Below are 23007 nucleotides of genomic sequence, written 5' to 3' on the forward strand. Positions count from 1 at the left end.
AAGGTCAACCAGAACCATGCCCGTTGAATTTCCCAGGTTAATATTATGCGCGGCAAGTTCCGCCACTCGGCCGAGTTGTTGAACACACGAATGATCACGACGAAACCCGAACTGTTCATTCAGTAAAAAGTTATCTGTAGTTAGAGCCAACCGTTTAAGAATAATTTTTTCAAATAGTTTTCCTAGGTTTGGTAACAAACTAATTGGGCGATAGTTTTTGGCAAGTGAGCAGTCTTTACCGAGCTTTTTGATTGCTATTACTTTAGCTTCTTTCCATAAATCAGGGAAGTAATGAGATTGCAAACAAGCATTAAATATTCTAGTTATCTCGATAATTGCTTTGAAAGGTAAATTTTTTAAAAGAATATTGTCAATTCCATCATTACCGGAAGCTTTTCGTATTTTAAGATTATGGATATGCTTTGCAATCTCAGCTGGGCGAACTGGATTATATAAAATAGGCATACTGTCATGGTATGAATATGATACTGGTTGATTAATTTTTTCAACAGATTCAGAAATATTCCTTTCCACTTCATCGCTATCCCAGTTTAGTGTTAAACACAGATTTTCATGGAAGGCTGAAGCTAACTCCTCACATTTTTCACTTGAGCTAGTAAGGAGTGAGCGCTTCAAGGACACAAATTCATCATTTGATGATGGGGATCTAATGGACTTGGCCAGTCGCCACAAATCAGAATTGGGGCTATCAACTCTTGACAGCTTATTGCACCATACGTTATCATTGTATACTTTCATGTATTTTTTTATGTTATTTTGCAAAAAATTGATTTGTGTTTTGAGCATTTTCTTTATATTATTGTCAGTTTCGGTCAATATGTACTGCCGTAATTTATTTTTGTAATTTATTTGACGTTTTATTTTGCGAGGCAAATGTTGGCGCGAGGCATTGGTGCACTTAACTAACGGAACATGAGACTCTTTACATTGGATAATGTTATTTTGTAAATTTGTAATCGCTGAATTAATTTCAGATTCATTAGAGTAAAATTTGGAAGAAAGTAATATGCTGCAGTTCAAAGCATCTCTATAACCATTCCAGTCAGATTTTTTGTAGTCAAACCTTTTAATAACTTTATGGAGATGGGGTTTTTGTTTAGTCAAGGTGAAGAATACAGGTAAATGATTAGATGATAAGGCAGGAATGGCTTTTATATTGCTTATATTGGAGACATTTAGTGATAAAACTAGGTCTGGCAAAGTTGGAGCAAGATCGTGACGATAATGAATTAAAGTGGGTGTTGCCGGAGCATGAATTATATACTCATTGTCCATCATATGATCGTACAATATCTTACCGCGACTATTACTATCGTTACCATACCAATGCGGGTGACGGGCATTGAAGTCGCCCATGAGTAGCACATGCTCACCAAGATTAAATAGAACATCTAGATCGCTTGAAATGAGCCGCTGATTAGGAGATTGGTAGATAGAAACGAGGACGGTTTTGCAATTGTTAATAATCATCTCCAAGCCTACCGCTTCCAAATTCTGCATAGGAGGAATAAGCACAGGGGAATGTACGATACCAGTTTTAGCTAATATTGCAACACCCTGACCTCTTCCACTAGGGTGTTTATCCATGCGATAACATTGATAGCCAGGAAGGTGAAAACTAATGTTTTTGGTTAATTTAGTCTCACAAATAGCAACTACGTCAGCAGGGAACCCACTTGTCAGCATGTCAAGTAATTCAGACCTCTTTCCTCGCACGCCATCAGCGTTCCATGAAAGTACATGCAAATTGAACTTAGACATATTTACCTAAATGTGTGAGAACCAATAACACTTTATCAATCAATGATGAACATGATAAGAAATTATCCCTGAGAGACTTAATGACATTTAGGATAGTGATCATTTCCGTGGTGGCGGCATCTTCATCGGTGATGCGATAACTTGCTGATCGGCTGCGATATTCTTGCTGATGTTGTGATATTGGCTTCTTATTTTCGCCAGTAGCTGTAACTTCAGCCCAGGAACGTCCATCAGTGTGGGCGAGATTTATAACTTTTTTGACAACGGTTGCTTCGCTATGTGGTTTTCGTTTTAGCTTGTTTTGCTCCAGATACTTCATCACAAAGTGATTTATGTGATATGTCCCCACCGGGATTCGAACCCGGGGCCTCCGGATCGTGAGCCCAACGCTCAACCACTGGCCCACCGAGGCCGCTAAATTAAGTACACACCTCTCCTATCTTTCTGTTAGGCCAATGTGACTGTGGTGAGCCGTATTGGGGTATATAATAGTGGAGCCAAATAAATTAATAACACATTCGTGGAAGTCCAGTACCGGCGCTCCCCGCTTAAGAAGCAAGCCGGTGTACCACTGGACTGCAATGCTTATGCTGAAGAGGTGAAAAATATTGTATTAGAAGCTTATAGGTTGGGTTATTTTTGATGGTTCGATTTATTATTTCCCATTTTAACATAGGGAAAATACTTATCGCCATTTTTATTCGCTTCAAGTGAAGCACAGCAGCAACATTATACTGAAAGGAATAAGTAGATATGAACGGTCCCATTTTTATAGCGATCTAGTGGTTAGAGCGTTGGGCTCACGATCTGGAGGTCCGGGTTCGATTCCCGATGGGGACATTGTCGAAATCACTTTGTGAGACTGTCCTTTGTTGGTAAGGACATTGGAAGCTTGAATCACGTGATTATCCGAAAAAGTAAGATGATTCCGTGCTTCGAAAGGCACGATAAGCCTTTGGTCCCGGGCTAGCCCAAACACTTGCACCAACCCGCAGTGGAGCAGCGTGGTGGAGTATGGTCCATACCCCCTCCGGTTTAGGAGAGGCCTGTGCCCAGCGGTGGGACGTATATAGGCTGTTTATGTTTGTTATGTATTTTAATATTGGGAAATTGTTTATTTTTTTATTCGCTTACGCAACATTATACTGAAAGGAATAAGTAGATATGAACGGTCCCATTTTTATGGTCGCCAACACAACGGTGGAAACTCTGCGCAAATGCTACTAGTTTCAATGCAATTGTACGATAGAGTTTCAATGAAAGTGAACAGAATGGAATCTCAGTTGTATGACGAACTCCTCGCCACATTTACGGGTTAAATAAAACAATACGAATATAAAAATAACATAAGCTCACGACTATATCCCAATTGGGGTAGTCAGAGCTAAATCCATCGCAAGATGAACTTAGTACTCACACCTCACCGAGCTTTCTGTTAGACTAAAGTGTTAGGTGGTGAGCCGTATCGGTGTCTATAATGGTCTATATCTATGTTAGTGAACACTGCACTTATAATAAATTAATAACTTATTGGTGTAAGTCTAGTACCGGGGTTCGAAGCGGCGAACTCTGTTTGAGAAGCAAGTCGGTGTACCACAGGACTTTGGAGTTTTTTTAATAATAAACTAATAAAATTATTTGTTATTTTTATTCACCCTGCCCAGCATACTGCGGTAGAAATACCCACGTCATAATCTCCCGAAAATAGTTCCTCGCATTGTTAGCTTCCCTTTGTGACATGAAAATATATCTGCATTATGTTAACATTGTGGCGAATAGCTAGCGAGACACAGGCCAGCTCTTTGAAAAACAAGAGTTTAACATTAGCGTGGAATGTCTACCGCCTAGATGAGGTATAACATTGCAGTAAACTTTGGACGGCGCACAGAATGTTCTCGCTGAGATGGTATTCGTCCCAAATTCGTTTAATTATGCAGGTATGTGATTCTCTAAGAGCCACTTTAGCGCTAACCTCGTGACCTACACTGTGACGTCTGTCAGCTCTATACATATGGTGCATTGTTGTGCGTTCTCTGACGACGACGTCTTACTCACACACTCATTGCTTTACGCCTGTATCCCCGAAGAGAAGACATAATAAATCAAACCATAAAAAATAGCCCATAGAACCCAACCTTTAAGCTGCTAATACAATATTTTTCACCTCTCCAGCACAAGCATTGGAGTCCTGTGGTACACTGGCTTGCTTCTCAAGCGGGGAGCACCGGTACTGGACTTCAAAAATGTGTTATTAATTTATTTGGCTTTATTATAAACGGCAATACAGCTCACCACCTATCACGTTGGTCTAACAGAAAGCTCGGTAATGTCAACAAAATTATTAAGTATTATTTTATTATATTTTTACAAAAATCTCTTTTATTTGAACGGGCTGTCCGTTCAAATAAAAGAGATTATAAAAAAACGACGTTGCAAACGCCATAAGCCAAGGTACTTCCATGCGGAAACCCGATATTGAAATCAGATACAACGAAAATTAAGGCTCTCGATTCCCGATATGATGCTCGTACGAAATTGTTTCCAAACGTGAGGGACCATAATTGCAGATATAGGCAATTCGCCGAGTAGGCTCCATCTAAATTGCTGGTCGTTTAATTTGGCCACCCACACAAAGTCGGGAGGTCAGGAATTAAATACAAATATTTGTATATACGCCAACGCTAACCCCCTACCGCAAGGGCTAGCCCTTAACTATATAATAAGAAATAATACCACGTACGGGCCTTAACAAAAACAAATGTTTTCTTAATTTAGTTCTCTCTGGAGTCTTTTTAGAAGAAAATTAGTAAAGGAATTCAATAAATAACCTATGAACGTCCCATTGCTGGGCCTCCCCCCATTCAACCGGAGGTTGTAAGCAGCGTGCTTTACCACGATGCACCAGTGCGGCTTAATGGAGAGTGTTTGGGTTAGTAGCCCGACTGTTAGCGGCACGAATTAACGATTTAAAATAAAGCGGCAACGTATTTGGTGCGGGCAACCGACTCTCGGCGCCAGATGGCACTCGCCGCACCTGCGCGTCACTTCGTTTCTCTGGCTAACCCCTCCGCCGCGCACCACGCGCTTCGGATGTGTTTTTATGTTTTCCCGTATATAATAACAACGACATCAACGACTTAACATGCCTCCGAATCATCTTATCTACTTTTACTATCAATGAGGTGATTCAGCCTGCAATGTACTTCATAAGTAAGTTAAATAGAAAAAAGAAAACGTATTTTGTCACTTTTAGACCTGTCTTTATTTAATAATCTGAATTTGACCTAGGAAACTAGCCAAATACAATTCAGAAATAAGCCAAAAAGAAAAAATAAATTGTTTCCTTATCGTCATAGGCTGGTTTCTATTTTTAGATTAGCATTTTATAATTTATCTTTGACCCAGTCAAATAACCTACATTGATTTGCGGGTGTTTCACAAAGTTAGCTCTAATTTATCAACCGCGACAAATGAAATTAAAAAAAAGAATAGCTTATGTACCTGTAAATTTTATGTGCATTATTATCCAATAAAAGGATCTTTGCGTCTAATTTTATAACCGGAGGAAATTTATAAAATAAGGTTTTTTTTTAATAATCCCCCTAAGGACACAAGCATGTTGAATTGACAGTGACACTGACATTAATAATTCAAGTCGAATATCGCCTCATATTTTATTACTTCGACACAATATTTTGGGTTACTACGGCTGCGATTAGGAACACGCGGTGCGTCATGCTGCGCGGAGTCAACCGTTTTCTCCGTTCAAGCAGCGCGTCAGACGAAGCGTCAAGCCTTGCTCGCAGTTCAGTGACAATTTATTACTTTCTGATCTTTCTGAAATTAGGACATTACTGGCTGATCACCAGATTGTCCGAAAGTAAGATGATTTGTGCTGCGGAAGGCAAACGTGCCTTCTTAAGCCGTTGGTCCCGGTTACTACTTACGTAGTAAGTAGTCGTTACAAGAGGCATGTCAGGGGCCTTTGACGGCTCAATAGTAACCCAGACACCAGGAGGTTGGTACTCCACTGCATATAACCTACACGATAGAAGAAAAAGTGACATAACGGTTCTTGGCGCGTCACCCGCCGCATCCACGTGGCGTCACCCGCCATTATGTGACAGTACAATTCAAAAAACGCTTGCAAAAACGCTTCGCCGTGAACGCTCAGTACATGATCATACGTTTGTTTTTCCAGCAGCCCGTCTCTGAACGCGGCGTTAGTGTATTATGTAAGAAATGAGAAAGCTTTTGTGAATCAGTGCGCGTCTGAAGATATAATAAGGTGATGTAGTCTGGCCACGTACCGGGCCCGTGGTTAGGGCGATATCCTTCTTATTTATTTCTACTTCAATACAATTGTTTCTACGCTGGACTGAGCGAATAAAAATCTTAGACCCCTTCACCACTTTTATATAAATTGGCCCCGATTCCTGTAGACACATCCTTATTTTATTTTAAATTATACCTGCCATTTTCTTATCCGCCGATAAGGAAAGGGACGGATAATTGGCAATTGTTAAATTTAAAATGTATGGATAACCCGGGTCAATAAAATCTCGCTCCGTCTGACGTGTGCTGTCTACTTAATTCTGTCAGGTTATTAGGCAATATAAAATTTTGGAAGGGTTTTATATTTCTGCTTAAAATTGACGCGTGCTCCATAAATTTTATGGCTGCCGATTATCCGTCCCTTTCTTTTTCAGCGGATAAAAAAATGATAGGTATAGCTTAAAATAAAATTAAGTGGTGTAATGGAATCTGGATTACTGTAGTACTGAATTTGCCGCAAGTGGTATTAACTACTTGATGTACTTATATATTATAATAAACTACTTCGCAGGATAAGTCCCATTTAGTCCTTTTTTTTTACGTGACTTATTGTAGATTTGCCGCAGGTGGCATTAACTACTTGGCCGGACAAATGGGGAGCGCTGAAGGCTCTCACCCGGTAAAGTCCACACCCCGGACACTTCATACAAAAATCTCATTCTTACCAGGAGCCGCCTAACATGTAAGTGCAAGCAACACAGTCCGCGCGGTTTCTCCCTTACTCCATAACGACTTAAGTAAGACCCAGCAGGGGTGAAATCGACGTTCGATACGCTTTGGTGCGGGGCAGAAAGGTAACGATCTTTAGGCTTTCTTTATTCCATGCTACCACTTTACATTGATGGGCCTCAAATTGCGCGTCAATATTGACTAGTGGTGCTTCGGAAGGCACGTTAAGCCGTTGGTCCCGGCTGCATTAGCAGTCGTTAATAACCATCAATCCGCACTGGGCCCGCGTGTTGGTTTAATGCCCGAAGGCCCGTGCCGGGGACGTTAATGGGCTGATGATGATGATGATGATGGTTGACTAGTGGAAGCGTATACAACAAAAGCTTAAACTAATTCAGCGTATACCACGCTTAAAACTCACTTAAACTCTCTAAACAAATAGACTCACATTCGCTAAGGAGATTTTCTAAAACAATGTCCGAACCGTGTTGTAAATACTGGGCTGTTCAAATAGTGTGCAATATCGGTAGTACAGTCTACAATAAGTCATTTGTCCGGCCAAGTAGTTTATGCCATCTGCGGCAAATCTACAATAAGTCACGTCAAAATAAAAAGGTAGTACAGTGTTACACACTGTGTCGCATCTTGTCACAAGCGACAAGATGCGACGCAGACAGATTTTTACAGAGATTGGTTGTCAAAGTTATACTTACTTCTTCAAGTTTTACATTTCAACACCATATAGATTTTAATGATTATGAATAGTCAATTTCGATAATTTATTATGGATTCTTATATGGACCCGTTCTTTTTTTGTTTTTATTTTTATGTTATACTGAAATATAGCATAAGAAGTATAGTTGGCGAGGCGTGGGTGTACTATATACTTCTGCCTATATCTTCGGGGATACAGGAGTGTTGCTTGTTAAAATCAAGGAGGCAACGGACCCACTATGTATCGTGCGACCTCATTTTATACTTTTTACCATTCTTCTATCCACTATAACTAAAAATATCAATACCGTACGTCGGATAACGACAATCGGCTGAACTTTTGAAAAATTTATAGGTTATGTCGTGGCTACGAAAACTACTTCTCCAAAGACTGATACATATTTATGTGCCTTCAGAAATGTTTGAATCCAGTCTACGATACAACGGCCACATCTATTTCGCAAATTGAATACATTTCCTGGCTACACTACGAACGCTATCTCTGTTTTCTATTCGCTCCTAGTCCAGCATAGAAAACAGACATACATAAAATCACGCCTCACGTTGGGGTAGGTAAAGACCACTGAATTCCACTTACTAATGTCCTGACATACCACCTTCGCTCTCATCAAAGACTTCATGCACGCTCGCCGGTCTAGAATACTCTTGACCTGGACTTTCTTTAAAATATCCTGGATCTAACCGTGGTATGTGCGCCAAAGTCTTCCTCTTCCAACTCCACCACTTTCACCCGAATCTTTAATCTTTTTCGTAAGTCTATATTCATTCGCTTTTAAAATTCCCCTTACAATCAAAGATAACTCAAATTTCATCAAGACGAACTTAAAAATATTTTCACGCAGAAAGTTCAAAGACGCATTAGTAAAATTATTTCGGTATGAAAATACTTATTGAAGCAACTCGATTAGACTCGTAACATCAAAGACTTCTAGCAGAAACTTCATAATTTTCATCCTCCAGCCAACCTTAGAAGTTGGCAAGCTCGATTAAATCTCCTTTGTCGTCAGTAATTCAAAACAACTAATTAAATTAAATTTATAACATTTTGGCCTTGTTTCACCACTGTCTGATTCACTGTCTCACCGGATAAGTTCTGAATAGGGTGTTAGTGACATTGTAACGAAAACTTTGATGGCTGATTCAGACCACAATTTATTCTGAGTTGATATCAAGCGGAATTTTCCGGTCCGCGACTTTGTTCGCATAGACTTCGGTGAGAGAGCGCGCCACGCAATTTTTTTCCACTCTCTTTTCGTCCCCTCAGGAGACGATTTCGGGAATAATAATAATAATATCGACTATCATCATACCACATCTAAACCGGTTTAAGCGTGAAAATGTACCAGACAGACAGATAAGAGTTATGTTCACATTTATAATATTAATATGAATAAGTACATTAAAATTTACAGCGTTTTGTATTACGGACACATTTTACTTATGACTGGAATTTAGCCTTTGAAATTATTATGTCACTTTTACCTTTGTGCCGACGGAAAGTGGAATAATGAAGTCCACAAAAAATGCCTTCCTATTTATCTCTTTTTGTAGAAAATATTCATAAAATTAACATGTAATTCGGATATGTTTATTTTAAATGAACATGAACAGCTTGTTTAACTATCACCGCGTGCTGATCTCGGCCTTTGTGGTGTAGTGGTTGAGCGTTGGGTTCAAGATCCGGGAGGTTCCCATTGACTGAATTTTAACTTTGAATCGTGAATTTAGATTGACACGTCTAACATAAAGTCACTTTCTAAGACTAGTTTGTTTGAAACATTGCAGGTTGAAAACCTAATTATTTCAAAAATAAGATGTTTCTGTGCTTCGGAAGAGGGGTGGGGGAAATGTATGCCATTGTTCCCGGCTACTACTTACTGTAGTAAGTACATATGATGAGATCAGTCATTGCCCTTAAAACCCACGCGAAAAGAAAAAAACCTGGTGATAAACAGATTGATAGCCTAACTGCTAGATAGTGTTACAGCAGTACTACATTCTACCGGATAAAGTTGCTGAAACCGATTTAAGATACCTGCAAACTCGCTCAAACTAAATCGCTTCAAGTCAATATTGACTTCTTTAACTAAATCATCAATGACTATTTGAACAACAAACAGTGGTCAATTTTGCGGCAAAGCGGTGGTACCACTGGACTAACTTCTCTGTAGTAAATACAATATCTGAACGAAATAAAGCATGCAGGAGAATTCAATAAACAAAGTTTGCATTGAAAACGGGCGCGACTCGCTCAAAGGATTCCTTTGTACTTTCGCTATCACTCTGCCTTTTATTGTAGATACAATACTATAACAGTACTGGGGAATTTAATTTTATATAACAAATTCCCAAGGACACTGGACACATCAGTGTTTGCATGAATTTTCTCATAGACTGAAAGTGAGAGTTTTAAAATAAAAGTAGAAGTGTAGGGCTAACACCAGCATTGTGACGTTCCCGAGATCATTCCCCGCAGTAAACAGGCGCAAAAGTTATGTAAAAAGACCTTTATAAAACCAGAGTACATCACCAGCCCATTAACGTCCCCACTACTGGGGCACGGGTCTTCCCTATGGATGGATAGGGAGATCGGGCCTTAAACCATCACGCGGGCCCAGTGCGGATTGGTGGTTATTAACGACTGCTAATGCAGCCGGGACCAACGGCTTAACGTGCCTTCCGAAGCACAGAGGAACTCAAGATGAAAACTTTTTTTTGTGGTCACCCATCCTATGACCGGCCTTTACGAAAGTTGCTTAACTTCAACAATCGCAGACCGAGCGCGTTAACCGTTGCGCCACTGAGCTCCTCAAGATTTAATAAGTAAATAAATAATAAGAAGAGAGTACAAGAAAGAACAATTTGAAAAAGAAAAACAGTCAGTGTCCTTATTACTAAAGGGTTTTTCAAAGGCAACATTCCTATACTGGGAACATTGAGAACTGAACATCACTGACTAACACTAACGAACGGCTTTTAAAAGGTTTTTTTTTGTGTTGGTAGAACTGCATCGAAACGGAAAAACGACTGCAATCCAACCGCAATCAAACAACAATAGAATCGTTTCATTTAATGCTGTTTGGTTTGCTGTTCAAAAGGGTTTCCAAATTGCATGGATTGTTTTCACAGATTAACGTAACGGAGGTATGGTTTAGTTTCACCCCAATCAGTTTACGCTAAACACATACGCAGCTGGTACCGGGAACGTTCTGGATTGTTTATAGATAACTGAGAGTTTGTATTTTTTTAAACTTGCACATTACTGAAATTCTCGCACCCGATATCTTCTGTTACCCCTTCTTTCAAGGCGATTCTCACACGAGGCTGTGTTCGTGTGCTAGCCATCAGCAAATCACATACAAGTCAATGCGACCTTACGGTCCGCTTCACCGCTAACCGTGACGGAACACGGTGTCGTGTAAGAATCGCCTAACTTCATTCCAATGCCTTTAAATTAATGCAAGTAATTTTTATTTTAAATGTTCATTTTCTGCATAAAATGTACCTACCTATGTGAGCAATAAGCGAACTGTTCAATGCGATGGACAAAAGCGAACGCCCGTGACAAAGCGCTGTTTTCCCGTATCATTTGCGTTCTTGTTCCCCTACCCCTCGTATACGCATTGTTGCGTCTTGGCCATCGATTTATTTGTGTATTGTTGTGTTTTTCTTAGGGCTGACTCGTCGGCCGAAGCACCCGTCGCGAATGGACTCACCGAGTTTGGACAGGTGAGAAAAAAATATTATTTTTCACTGGTGGACAAAAACTTCGACTCAAGTTTTGTAACCTGGCTTTTAGGCGGGAAGGTAGGCAAGTTGCAAACGATTTTTAGGATAAAAACTACAAGCTCTAATGTAGGTGGCAGCACTGTTCAGTGTTCCTAAATACTCTTTCTAACTAGCTGACTAAGTATCCAGCTGAAATTTGTGATAAATTGTTATAAAATGTGAAGCAACGTGGAGTGTATCCCGACTGAAGGATGAGTTACGACAGACAAAGACAGTTCTGATTGAAAATAGTTTTTTCTAAGTTTTCTTTACGATCATTGGGGAATAAATATAACACTATGATTTTGCAGTTAAACGCTGCGCGAAGGGTTGTACTAGTGTAAAAACATAACCAAAACAATATGTTTGTTTACTTATGGGAAACTGTCAAAATTTAAGAATACTCTACATTAGCGACACCTGATGGGAGAAATAGGCAGTTTTTATCCCTATTGTCATTATTGTTTGCAACCGCCTAATGCCAAAACCTAAAAAAATATATTTATAGACCGAGTTGTTTTCCCAAACGCCCGACAAATGACCTTGATTCGTTTTTTTTGTCCCTCAGTGTACTTTATTTAACAGTGTACATTATTAAAATAGCTTAAGCGAATTACTATTTTATTTAGTGTTTAAGTGCTAAAAAGTTCAACGTACGCAGCCTAGTCCCGGTCGATATAGTCTGGGCCAAAGTCAAACCTCCCGAAAATGCTATCCACATCGTAATAGGTCACAGGAATCAGCACTAGGCAAAAGTATTTCATTATATTATCACAGCGAGTTTATGCGTACAGGGCGTTACTGACATCGTAACGATAACTTTGCCCTCGAAGGAAATTCCACTTGATATCAACTCAGAATCATGGTCTGAATCATCTCCTTCATTATTCGTTACGATATCACTAACACCCATACACACTTGTATGGTTACCCGTACATACTTCTACGGGGTGTAAGTTACGTCGTAACGAATACTCAGTAGGATGATTTAGCTCATTGTTCTGAGTTAATATCAGGTGGATTTTTCAACGCAAAAGCATTGATATAATTAAAAAAACACAAAATAAGTCATAAATTTTGCGCCGGAAAATTCCACTCGATATTAACACAGAATCATTGTTGGAATTATCCCCCTCAGTATCCGTTACGATGTTACTAACACCCTGCGGTCACGAGCATTGATATGTATTTACTTTGGTACCATGTCACATTAACTTTTTTGACACATTGAACTCTAAGTCTCACTAAATGTCAAACATGTTAGTGCGACAGAGTCCTAAAGTGGGTACATTATATTGCTCATGACTGTACACAGCGTGTGTATTTGATATGGACGAATAATTAATTGATCTGATGATACGAATAGTACGGGATCATAATTTCGTTAAATTGTGTTATTAATTTGGTGTAATGATTCCTCTAAAGTGCGCCCAAGCAGCAATGTATTCCATCCCACTTTGTTCGACATAACAAGTTTCGTAATTAGTCTTATGACGTTAGCTACGTTAATTAATGTGGATGCATTACATTGCGTGCTTAATTATTATGTATAACGGAAAAAAAACCTAAATTAAATTCATATGAATAGGTTCCCTAGGTCGGTATCAAATACACACGTTGTACTATAATTATATTTTATAAAATATAAAATCCTGTTGCATTCATATTGCTACCTCAATCTGCAAGTTGACAGCACTTAATTACCAATTGTAACCACACCCTGCACACTCCATACACTGCAAATCTCATTGGGACCGTGTGCTGCCTAACTCGTAAGTGCGAGGGAGACACAAACTGCGTTGTCCTTCTCACTCCTTAGCGGCTTACGGGGCGGCCATTTTAAACTGAAGGAAGACCCAGAGGAGGTGAGGTCGGCGATACGAAATCTATACGTAGTGTTATTCTTTATTCTATGATGTAACTACGATAACGCCCTCTTATTGCAACTAAACAGAACAACCCACGCGTATACCACATTATAACCACGTGAAGTTTCGTTTATAACAATTTTCAATTCGTAAAAAAGTGTTCCTTACCCGTTGTTCTTTAACTGTGTAAATATGAGGAATTAAATTGGTCGCGCTTTGTGTTTGAAACAGTGGAAGCGTCTAAAGAGCATCCACGCCACTGTGCAAGCACTCGAGTTACGCCGACTTGTTACCCGACGAAAGCAAAACACACTCCAGTGACATAAACATACTAAATTAGGACAACAACTTTGTTACATCCCGCTATACGCAACCGTACTAGTCTTTGAGATTTTCCTCGCAGCGCGGTTCGATTCGTGCGATATCGAAACAAATGACGACACAAAGGAGAATGGGCGAATCTGGTCCAAGAACCTCCACTGATGAGACTTATATGTAATGAAAGCTTATGCTTTCCCTATGAATCTGGCAAAGTTCTATCAGATTCTGTCCCGGGGTTCTTTTTTTACGGCCATGTTTGTCCTGGCTAAAAATGTGATAAAATACAGTGGGAGCTAAAATCGGCTCAAGATTTGTTGCTGGATAACTAAGTCTACATAAATAATTATGTATCATATTGCATATTATTTTAAAGAGGATCTTTTCCAGAATCCGAAACATAAAAAAAAACAAAAAAATCTTTATGTAAGCGAATTATAGTCAATTTACATCTGCAGCGCCATTGTTTCTCGGTAGCTAAGTTCAAGTTTCATGCCTTTTACCCCTTCCAAAAGTATCTTACCGATTTTTTTTATGTTGCTTCCTGAATTTGATCTGAGTGATAATAACAAGAAAAATAAATAGACATCTCTCCGATAGAGACCGCCTAAGCTATTGCATATTGCAAGAAATCGTCATCATTAGCAAGTCATTACGGTACTGCATATAAGCTTATCAGCAACTTGGAACTTGGTCCAAGAACCTCCACTGGTGAGACTTGCATGTAATGATAGCTTATACTTGTCCTATGATTCTGGCAAAGTTCTATCAAACTCTGTCCTAGGGTTTTTTTACGGCCATGTTTGTCCTGAGTGTACAGTAGTGGACTGCAAAATCACCTCAGGATTTGTTGTCGAAAAACTATTTAACTAAGTCTATAAACTTACATAATTATATATCATAATGTATATCAATTTTAAAGGGGAAGGTTATCAGAATCAGAAACACAAATAAAAAAATGCATTATGTAAACGACTTTTAGCCAACTCACGTCCGTAGCACCATTTTTCTCAGCAGCTACGTACGAGTTTCGCGCCTTCCAACCTTTCCAAAGGAGACCAATCATTTTTTTCCTTCTTCTGATATTGCATTCTTAACCTGACAAGTGACAACAACAAGAAATAAAATAGATACCATTCCGATAGAGGCCGCGTAAGCTATGGACCTATTGCAAGATAACGTACTCAAAGGCTAGTCATTATAATCCAACAGACGTAACATGATCAGAATGCGGCAGGACGGAAATTCTGAAAATTCTGATAACCTTCCCCTTTAAAATTGATATACATTATGATATATAATTATGTATATAGACTTAGTTAAATAGTTTTTCGACAACAAATCCTGAGGTGATTTTGCAGTCCACTACTGTACACTCAGGACAAACATGGCCGTAAAAAAACCCTAGGACAGAGTTTGATAGAACTTTGCCAGAATCATAGGACAAGTATAAGCTACATGCAAGTCTCACCAGTGGAGGTTCTTGGACCAAGTTCCAAGTTGCTGATAAGCTTATATGCAATACCGTAATGACTTGCTAATGATGACGATTTCTTGCAATAGGCAATAGCTTAGGCGGTCTCTATCGGAGAGGTGTCGATTTATTTTTCTTGTTATTATCACTCAGATCAAATTCCGGAAGCAATATAAAAAAAAATCGGTAAGATACTTTTGGAAGGGGTAAAAGGCATGACACTTGAACTTAGCTACTGAGAAACAAAGGCGCTGCAGATATAAATTGACTATAATTCGCTTACATAAAGACTTTTTTTGTTTTTTTTTTATGTTTTGGATTCTGGAAAAGATTCTCTTTAAAATGATATGCAATATGATACATAATTATTTATGTAGACTTAGTTATCCAGCAACAAATCTTGAGTCGATTTTAGCTCCCACTGTATTTTATCACATTTTTAGCCAGGACAAACATGGCCGTAAAAAAAGAACCCCGGGACAGAATCTGATAGAACTTTGCCAGAATCATAGGAAAAGCATAAGCTTTCATTACATATAAGTCTCATCAGTGGAGGTTCTTGGACCAAGTTTCATACAAAAGTGCCCATTGTCATTTATACACTTTATTGCACCAAACTATTTACAATAAAACTTCTTCAATAATGAAGATTTAAATATAGGCGTGCGATATCGAATCACCCTGCCTATGCCCTCTATGGATGTGAAAAGTGGACGCTGACACAGAAAGACAGAGAGAGACTCGAGACCTTTGAAATGTGGTATTAGAAGAGGATGGAAAGTTTATGTTGGACTGAAAGAGTTACTAATGAGGAAGTGCTAGTAAGAGTAAGGAAAAAGAGGCAAATATTAAGAGTTATTGCGGACAGAAGAGGCAAGATGATTGGACACTTAATAAGACACGACGAATTTATTAAAAAACATCATAGAAGGGAAGCTACAAGGACAGAGAGGAAGAGGAAGACCAAGAAGAGCTTACATACATACATAAATAAACTCACGCCCGTAATCCCTAATGGGGTGGGCAGAGCCACAAGCAATCAAAGACAACTTGCAGCCACTGTTGATACGAACATACATGAGACAAAGAAGAGCTTACATGGAACAGATTAAAGAGAAGGCGAACCTCGTGTCTTATAAGAAAGTGAAGGAATTTGATAGACAAGAATGGAGAATGCTACACCGACAAGAGCGTGGCTCTTAAATTAGTGATGATGATATCGAAACAAATGACGACACAAATATTTATACACTTTATTGCACCAAAAGAGTAGCAATGAAACTTGTTCAATGATGAAGATTTAAATATAGCTAGATATCTAAATGGCTAGACATTCTTCCTACGAATGGTGGGGACGCGTTTCGTGTGTAGTAACTTTTTAGTAATCAAGTAAGACGGTCGTGTTCCGAGCGTTTAAAAAAAATGATCGTCGAACTTCTTTTAACAAGGTGGTCCAATACTTGCTACTGTTACTAATAACCTTTGGTATTGTGATGATGTGTGTAAGGATTTAACAAGTGCCTATGTATTTACTATAATAGGCTAGTTTCCAACGAAGCCAAATCAATTACTCTTTACTAAACGTCAAAACACGAAATTACCACAGAATTTGTATGAAAAAGCGTCATTAGTGATAAAATGACGAATTTATTAATACAACGGCTTCGGTTCCTGCAGACACGTCCTAATTTTATTTCAAATTATACCTGTCATTTTCTTATCCACCGAAAAGGAAAGGGACAAACGACTGACAACTGTTAATTACACAATTTATCTTTGATCTTGGATACTACCCAATTGGGACGTTTTCAGAAGACGATTTTTTCCCTCTTTTCTTATATTTATGATCTCCTTTTTCTCATTAAAAAGTGATTGCGACGTAGCACGTACCGGTCTTTTATTTTATCTGAGAACGTGCCAATTATAGTCAATTCTATGGTACACATTAAATCATCACAGTACTTCCCTTAATGTCGCAGATCTACTACTTACATCGAATCGCGTTGTATGGCAAAGCTATATTAAAATGCACCTACCCTGATTTAAACAGAATTCCCGAACGAAGCAGATGAATTATTCAGTAAATGTCATCACAAAACTGCGAGCATAATAATTATAATAACTTCAGTGAACCAATCATAATAATATTTAAAATATTGGTTGTAAAATAATTAAGTACCTTTTTTGCTGTGACCTATTATAGATTTGCCGCAAATGGCATTAACTACGTGGCCGGGCAAATGGGGAGGTTTCTGACCCGGTAAAATTGGTATTAAATTAATGGATTCAAATAGCGATTTCATAATTATTAGTTTTATTAATTACAACGTAATATCAGTAGCTGCATTCCTGTTGACTGTCCAATTAATATCGTATAAGTATTTGTGGTAATTCATAAGTTACAATATTATTTTGTTAATTTTATTATATTCGATAACGTTGCCTTGTAGTGAAAACCTCGTAACGCAAATTGCGGTGTAAATTTTTCTACATTAAAATTGAGATACGAAAATTGAAACCACAAATTATTTATTAATACCCTGCGTTACAGTGGGAGAGAAAATAATTTGTTTGAATTAAATTCACGAATTCGGTGAAAATTGATTTGAATGTCTTCATTATAGGAAGGGTGGGGAAAAAGGGGGAGGTTGTCGTCAAACCTCTCATTACGATCGTTGGACTGCCGACTCGGCACTAATGCAAAATGTATCGATGTCACTGGTGCGAAACATCACTTGCCATATGACACCAGCGAAAACTTTACGACACATTTACAACAACAAAAACTCATTTTTATACTAACTTAAAAATAAGACATCAAAATTAGAGAAATAAAGGTTAAATTATCTTAATTTTAATATCTAAGTGTGATGAAAAATACGGAGCGTCAATCAATTTTTTAATGAAATAACTCTGTGCCATAACTCGTCGCTCCTCCGACTAAGATTTAGACGGTTATTATTCAAACGAGACGGTCTAACAGCTGAAGCGTCTTCTCGAAGCGGCCCATAAATTATAGATGGCGCTGACTCCAGAATTAATTCTCGCCGCACTGCGCCTCGCACAACCAAACGTTTTATAATGTAATAGAAATAAACTTTGACGGGAAAACTTGTAGTTTCATAAACTTTCTGTGAACTTAGGATCGGAGTTGTTTCCGCGGCCTTTGTTATTCATAAATCACACAGAAAGCAGCTCGGTCCAACAGTGTACCGAATACTTAGCTAAGGTTGTTTGACTAAGAACTAGGGGAGGCTGCAATGAAAAATTGCTCGCAGGTTGACAAAGGGAATCGACCGTCACCATGCCGGCGGAACACTTTGACGCAGAAGTGAGTAGCGGGTTGCATAAAGCTACGTGACTACGCTGTAGCAAATTCGTAGCATCGAGGATGTGCTACAAATGGTACAATAAGACGCTTGGAAAATTGGTTCTGTGCGCGGATTTCGAATTGTATTATATTATTATTATTATGTATTTAGTAGGCATAAATGAATGTAAAGGGTTGTTTTCTTTATCCGCTTGCGTTTTAAGATGAATACATAAAAAAATTAGAAGCACGGCTCTTAAATCGATTTAAGACAATGACGATAACACAGTCGATTTACAGTCTTGTTTAAAGATGACGATTATGAATATGAGAAAGGCCAACATTATTTCATCCTTTCGATTTGTCCACAGAAAGTGGTGCGAGAGATGAACCGGCTGGGGATGTTGATAGACCTGTCCCATGTGGGGGAGAACACTACACGAGCCGCGATCAAACTCTCCCGAGCACCTGTCATCTTCAGCCACTCATCCGTCTACAGCCTCTGCCCCCACAATAGGAACGTCCCTGATGACATCATCCAGTCTCTGGTAAGGATTTCATAAGCTAGGAACCTCAAAGATTACTATCCTTCTGTAGAAATTCATCATCGAGTTAGCGTTATCCCGTTTTTACAGGGTCCGCTTACCTACCCTGAAGATTTGCCATGTCCGATTTTTTACAGCGACTAGGCAGTCTGACCTTGACAGGCAGTGGCTTCAGTAAAAACTGGATCTGACAAAATCTTTAGGTTAGGTAAGCAGACTCTGTAAAAACGGGATAATGCAAGGAAGATGATGATGATGAGGCAGTCTGACCTTCCAACGCGAAGGGAAACTCAGTCCAATGCAGAAAAGAATATTATTACATACTCTTCAAAAAACAGGCAGAGAGAACAGGCAAACAACCCGCCCAATCCCTAAAATATTTCACTTGTACGCAACCATAACGTCCTTAGTGAGATAGGGTCCTAAATGGTTACTATAGTAACACATATGCATCAATGTTCGTAATCTATTCATTAAATATTCTGATAACTTAATTGCATTATGCTGAATAATTCATCAATTCATTGTTTGCTATTTGGTAAATTCGTTATTTTGTTGGCAATATAGGGCAAAAGCACGTTAGGATCATCCGAATCGTACGCGGTGTCATAATTCTCAATTTTGTAATTCCATAAAAAAGCCATGGTAAACCAGTTGGTAGAACACTTGCCTCTCACTTGAGGTTGCAGGTTCGAAGCCAGCACGGGCCTATACCAATGATTGTCGAATTAATGTTTAGATCATAAATGATTATCAAGAAGGAAAACATCGTGAGAAAACCCACATTCCCGACAAATGCATTTTATAGTGTACGGAGGTATGTGACCTAACCTGTATTGGGCTGATTTTCCCTTCGCGGGTTGGAAGGTCAGACAGGCAGTCGCTTCTGTAAAAACCTGTCAAATCTTCACGTTAGGTAAGCGGACCCTGTGAAAAATCGGGATAATGCTAGGGAGATGATGATGATGACTGGCAAAGCTAAGCTTATACTTGAACAGTTCTGTTATACTTCCGATTAAAAAAGAAAACATTTCTTCTCTTCTCGGTTAATGATTTAACATGACTTAAATGTATTATTTTAGTTGAAGTTAGTTTGAAGTACTGCTAAGCTAGAAGTGGCACTAGAGTGTTGCGGACAGGGTGATAAAATGTGTCGTTTTCATTTACGACCTCGTCGCGGAGAAAGGTACCGCGTTGGATAAAACGAGACAACTTTTTGAATGTGCGGCGAGAGTACTATTAAATTTCACATTATAATACCTAACAACCACCCTTGTTCAGTGTCACGCGTTCTTTAATCTAGAAACAGGTTTTTCTGTAAATATGGATTATATTACATTATATTGCTCGGTGGCGCAGCGGTTAACGCGCTCGGTCTGCGATTGTTGAAGTAAAGCAATTTTCGCAAAGGCCGGTCATAGGATGGGTGACAACAAAAAAAAAAGTTCACATCTCGAGCTCCTCCGTGCTTCGGAAGGCACGTTAAGCCGTTGGCCCCGGCTGCATTAGCAATCGTTAATAACCATCAAACCGAACTGAGCCCGCGTGATGGTTTAAGGCCCGATCTCCCTAACCATCCACAGGGAAGGCCCGTGTCCCAGCAGTGGGGACGTTAATTGGGCTGGTGATGGAGTATTTATTAATATATGTACGTATAGTATAGAGTATTTATTATATTAACTTTAGTTTTTTGCATCCAAGTTGTTCGTAAATGTTTGTTTCCTTTTGATGGTTGCCTGGAAGAAATTGCTCTAGAGCAATTAGGACGCCCAAATTGTACTGTATTCATGTGTTATGTCTGATTGTTGAAATTTAGTTCTGTGCAATAAAGTATATTTGATTTATCGTTAATTTTTCATGGTTGCCTATCAATATATAGCCTGGTATTAAATGTATTCCTCAACTTGTAATGTAATTCTACATTGTTTTAAAAGATATGCAGTTGCAGTTTCTTGTCATTTCTTCTCCTCAGCCATAACACCTTGCGAAAGGACGTAGATTCAAAAGTGTTACTTAACCTTTTTTGAACAACAAGTTTATCCATGATAATAAGGTTGAATAAATGATTCGGATTCCGATTCTGACTAGGGAGTGGGGAGGTCACATTAATTCCCGACATCCACCAGTGGGGGCAATGGAAATAGAAGGGGATCCCCTGTGCATCTATTGTCATAGATAAAGACTGGCATAAAAAAAACAATAAAAAAGAGGAAAACGAGCCCCACACGAATATTTTTTAAGCAAATGCTAAAACCTAGCTATGGAATACCATTTATTTAACAATATAAAATGATGCACTACGAAATGTATTAAAAGTTAAATAAATAAAGAAATATTCTAAATACTAAATGACTAAATTTAAAAATGTTGATGGAAACTATCGCAGAAGGTTACGTGCACTCGAAGAACATTATCTTCCTCCTTTGGCAGTCGGGTAAATACTCGACAAAATTAAGCTCAGAAATAATTAGTGTTGCTTCGGAAAACTGTAGGGCGTGTTAGCCAACGAGGAAGCTGTCCCCATCGGCTTCAATGATTTATAAGCACATGAAATGATGATTTTAACGACTAGTGCGCCTATTCTTAAGGCCCTACCTCACTGGCACACCATGATTGCGCCACCACCAGCGGAAAATTATTCGGGATTCGGTTGCCAACAAAATTGGTAGCTCTTCCAGGCAAGGTACCCTTTACGCGACTACGTACATTTTAATGGTGACAACCGTGATGTCCTATTGACATGTCTTTACAGATAATTAACATTTATATTTATTCATTTATCAGTTTATTGTGCACAAAACAATCGGAGAAGAACAAAATCTTTGTATTTAATCATTAATATCATTCATATAATTTTTTTTATTTTCTTTGTTTTTGTTTTTATCATTTTGTGTGTATATACTGTATGTATATGTATGTATGTATATGTTTATGTATTGTATGCCAATGTATGTATGTTTTATGTAGATCGTTTTAAGTTAAATTGCATTATTTACTTATACCTGTATTGCACCGTCCCCGACTCCAATATGTAGCAAGTTCATTCACCCTAAGGTTGCCTGGAAAAAATTGCAATAAGGCCGTCGATTGTACTTCTCTTGTAATTTTCGTCGATTGTACTTCTGTTGTGTAATTGTTTTTAGTGTTCTGTATATAATGTGCAATAAAGCGTTTTTGTATTGTATTAATTAATGAGAAAGTATCCTGCTAAAGAAACCAGAGAACAAAATAACCTAGAAGAATCAGTATTTATTCACTTGACAAACACGAAGTAAACTATTTCGCACATAAACCGCATTTCGCAACGACAAATTCCGGTAGTTAATTAACAAAAGGCGAACATTGTTCGGGAGTTTCCGATCTAGGGTAAAGTGCAAAACGCACTTTGTCGAAAGTTTATATCACAATTTGGAAGTTATTTATTTATTTACATTTCACGACATTACTGTATTATAATTTAAAGAAGAGGGAAAGAAAATGGAATAAAAGTTTGAAGTTGGTTTACTCGAATTTATTTCTAATTCTTCTTCTATCGTGTGGGTTGTGAGGTGAATTACCAACCTCATCAACCCTGGTGTCAGGATTACTATTGAGCCGCCAAAGGCCCCTGACATGACTCATGTAACGACTACGTACTTACATCAGTAAGTAGTAACCGGGACCAACGGCTTAACGTGCCTTCCGAAACACGGATCGTTTTACTTTCAGACAATCAGGTGATCAGCCTGTAATGTCCTAACCAAACTAGGGACCACAAAGTAATTTTTGTGATGTGTCTCCACCGGGAATCGAACCCAGGACCTCCGGATCGTGAGCCCTACGCTCAGCCACTGGACCACGGAGACCACGGAGGCGTATTTCTAATAAAACCAATATGTAACAGATGTAAAATAAGTATAAATAGGTATTTGAACTTTAGGGATTCAAGGCCACTGGTCATTCGTTAAACATTAAAAAAATAAAAGGTGTAGTAAAAACCTCCCTAGCTCGGTTGATAGCGGTGGCAGGAAGGAAGCTGAGCCGACAAGGAGCAGCTACCAATAAATAAGCTGCATCAAAGAGCTGCAAGCTGGTACAGCATCAGGAAAGCAGCGCAAGAGACGCCGTACAAAAGACGTCATAGAACACCCGTACTGAACACCCGTTCAAAATACTCGTTCAAAATACTCGTACAAAACACCCGTATAAAACAATTAAGTATAA

The 23007-nt window shown here is 38.7% G+C and overlaps 1 protein-coding gene across 2 annotated transcripts in view; it reads left to right on the forward strand.

Moving 5' to 3' along the window:
- The window catches only part of LOC126380110 (dipeptidase 1-like), a 232501-nt gene that overhangs the window by 175645 nt on the left and 33849 nt on the right, over positions 1-23007 (forward strand). For both annotated transcript variants that reach the window (XM_050029347.1, XM_050029346.1), the window contains 2 exons: positions 11196-11250; positions 18631-18807. In XM_050029347.1, the coding sequence (XP_049885304.1) occupies positions 11196-11250; positions 18631-18807 (232 nt within the window). The remainder of the gene's footprint in view (positions 1-11195; positions 11251-18630; positions 18808-23007) is intronic.

Source organism: Pectinophora gossypiella, chromosome Z, assembly GCF_024362695.1.
Source record: "Pectinophora gossypiella chromosome Z, ilPecGoss1.1, whole genome shotgun sequence".
Taxonomy (NCBI): domain Eukaryota; kingdom Metazoa; phylum Arthropoda; class Insecta; order Lepidoptera; family Gelechiidae; genus Pectinophora; species Pectinophora gossypiella.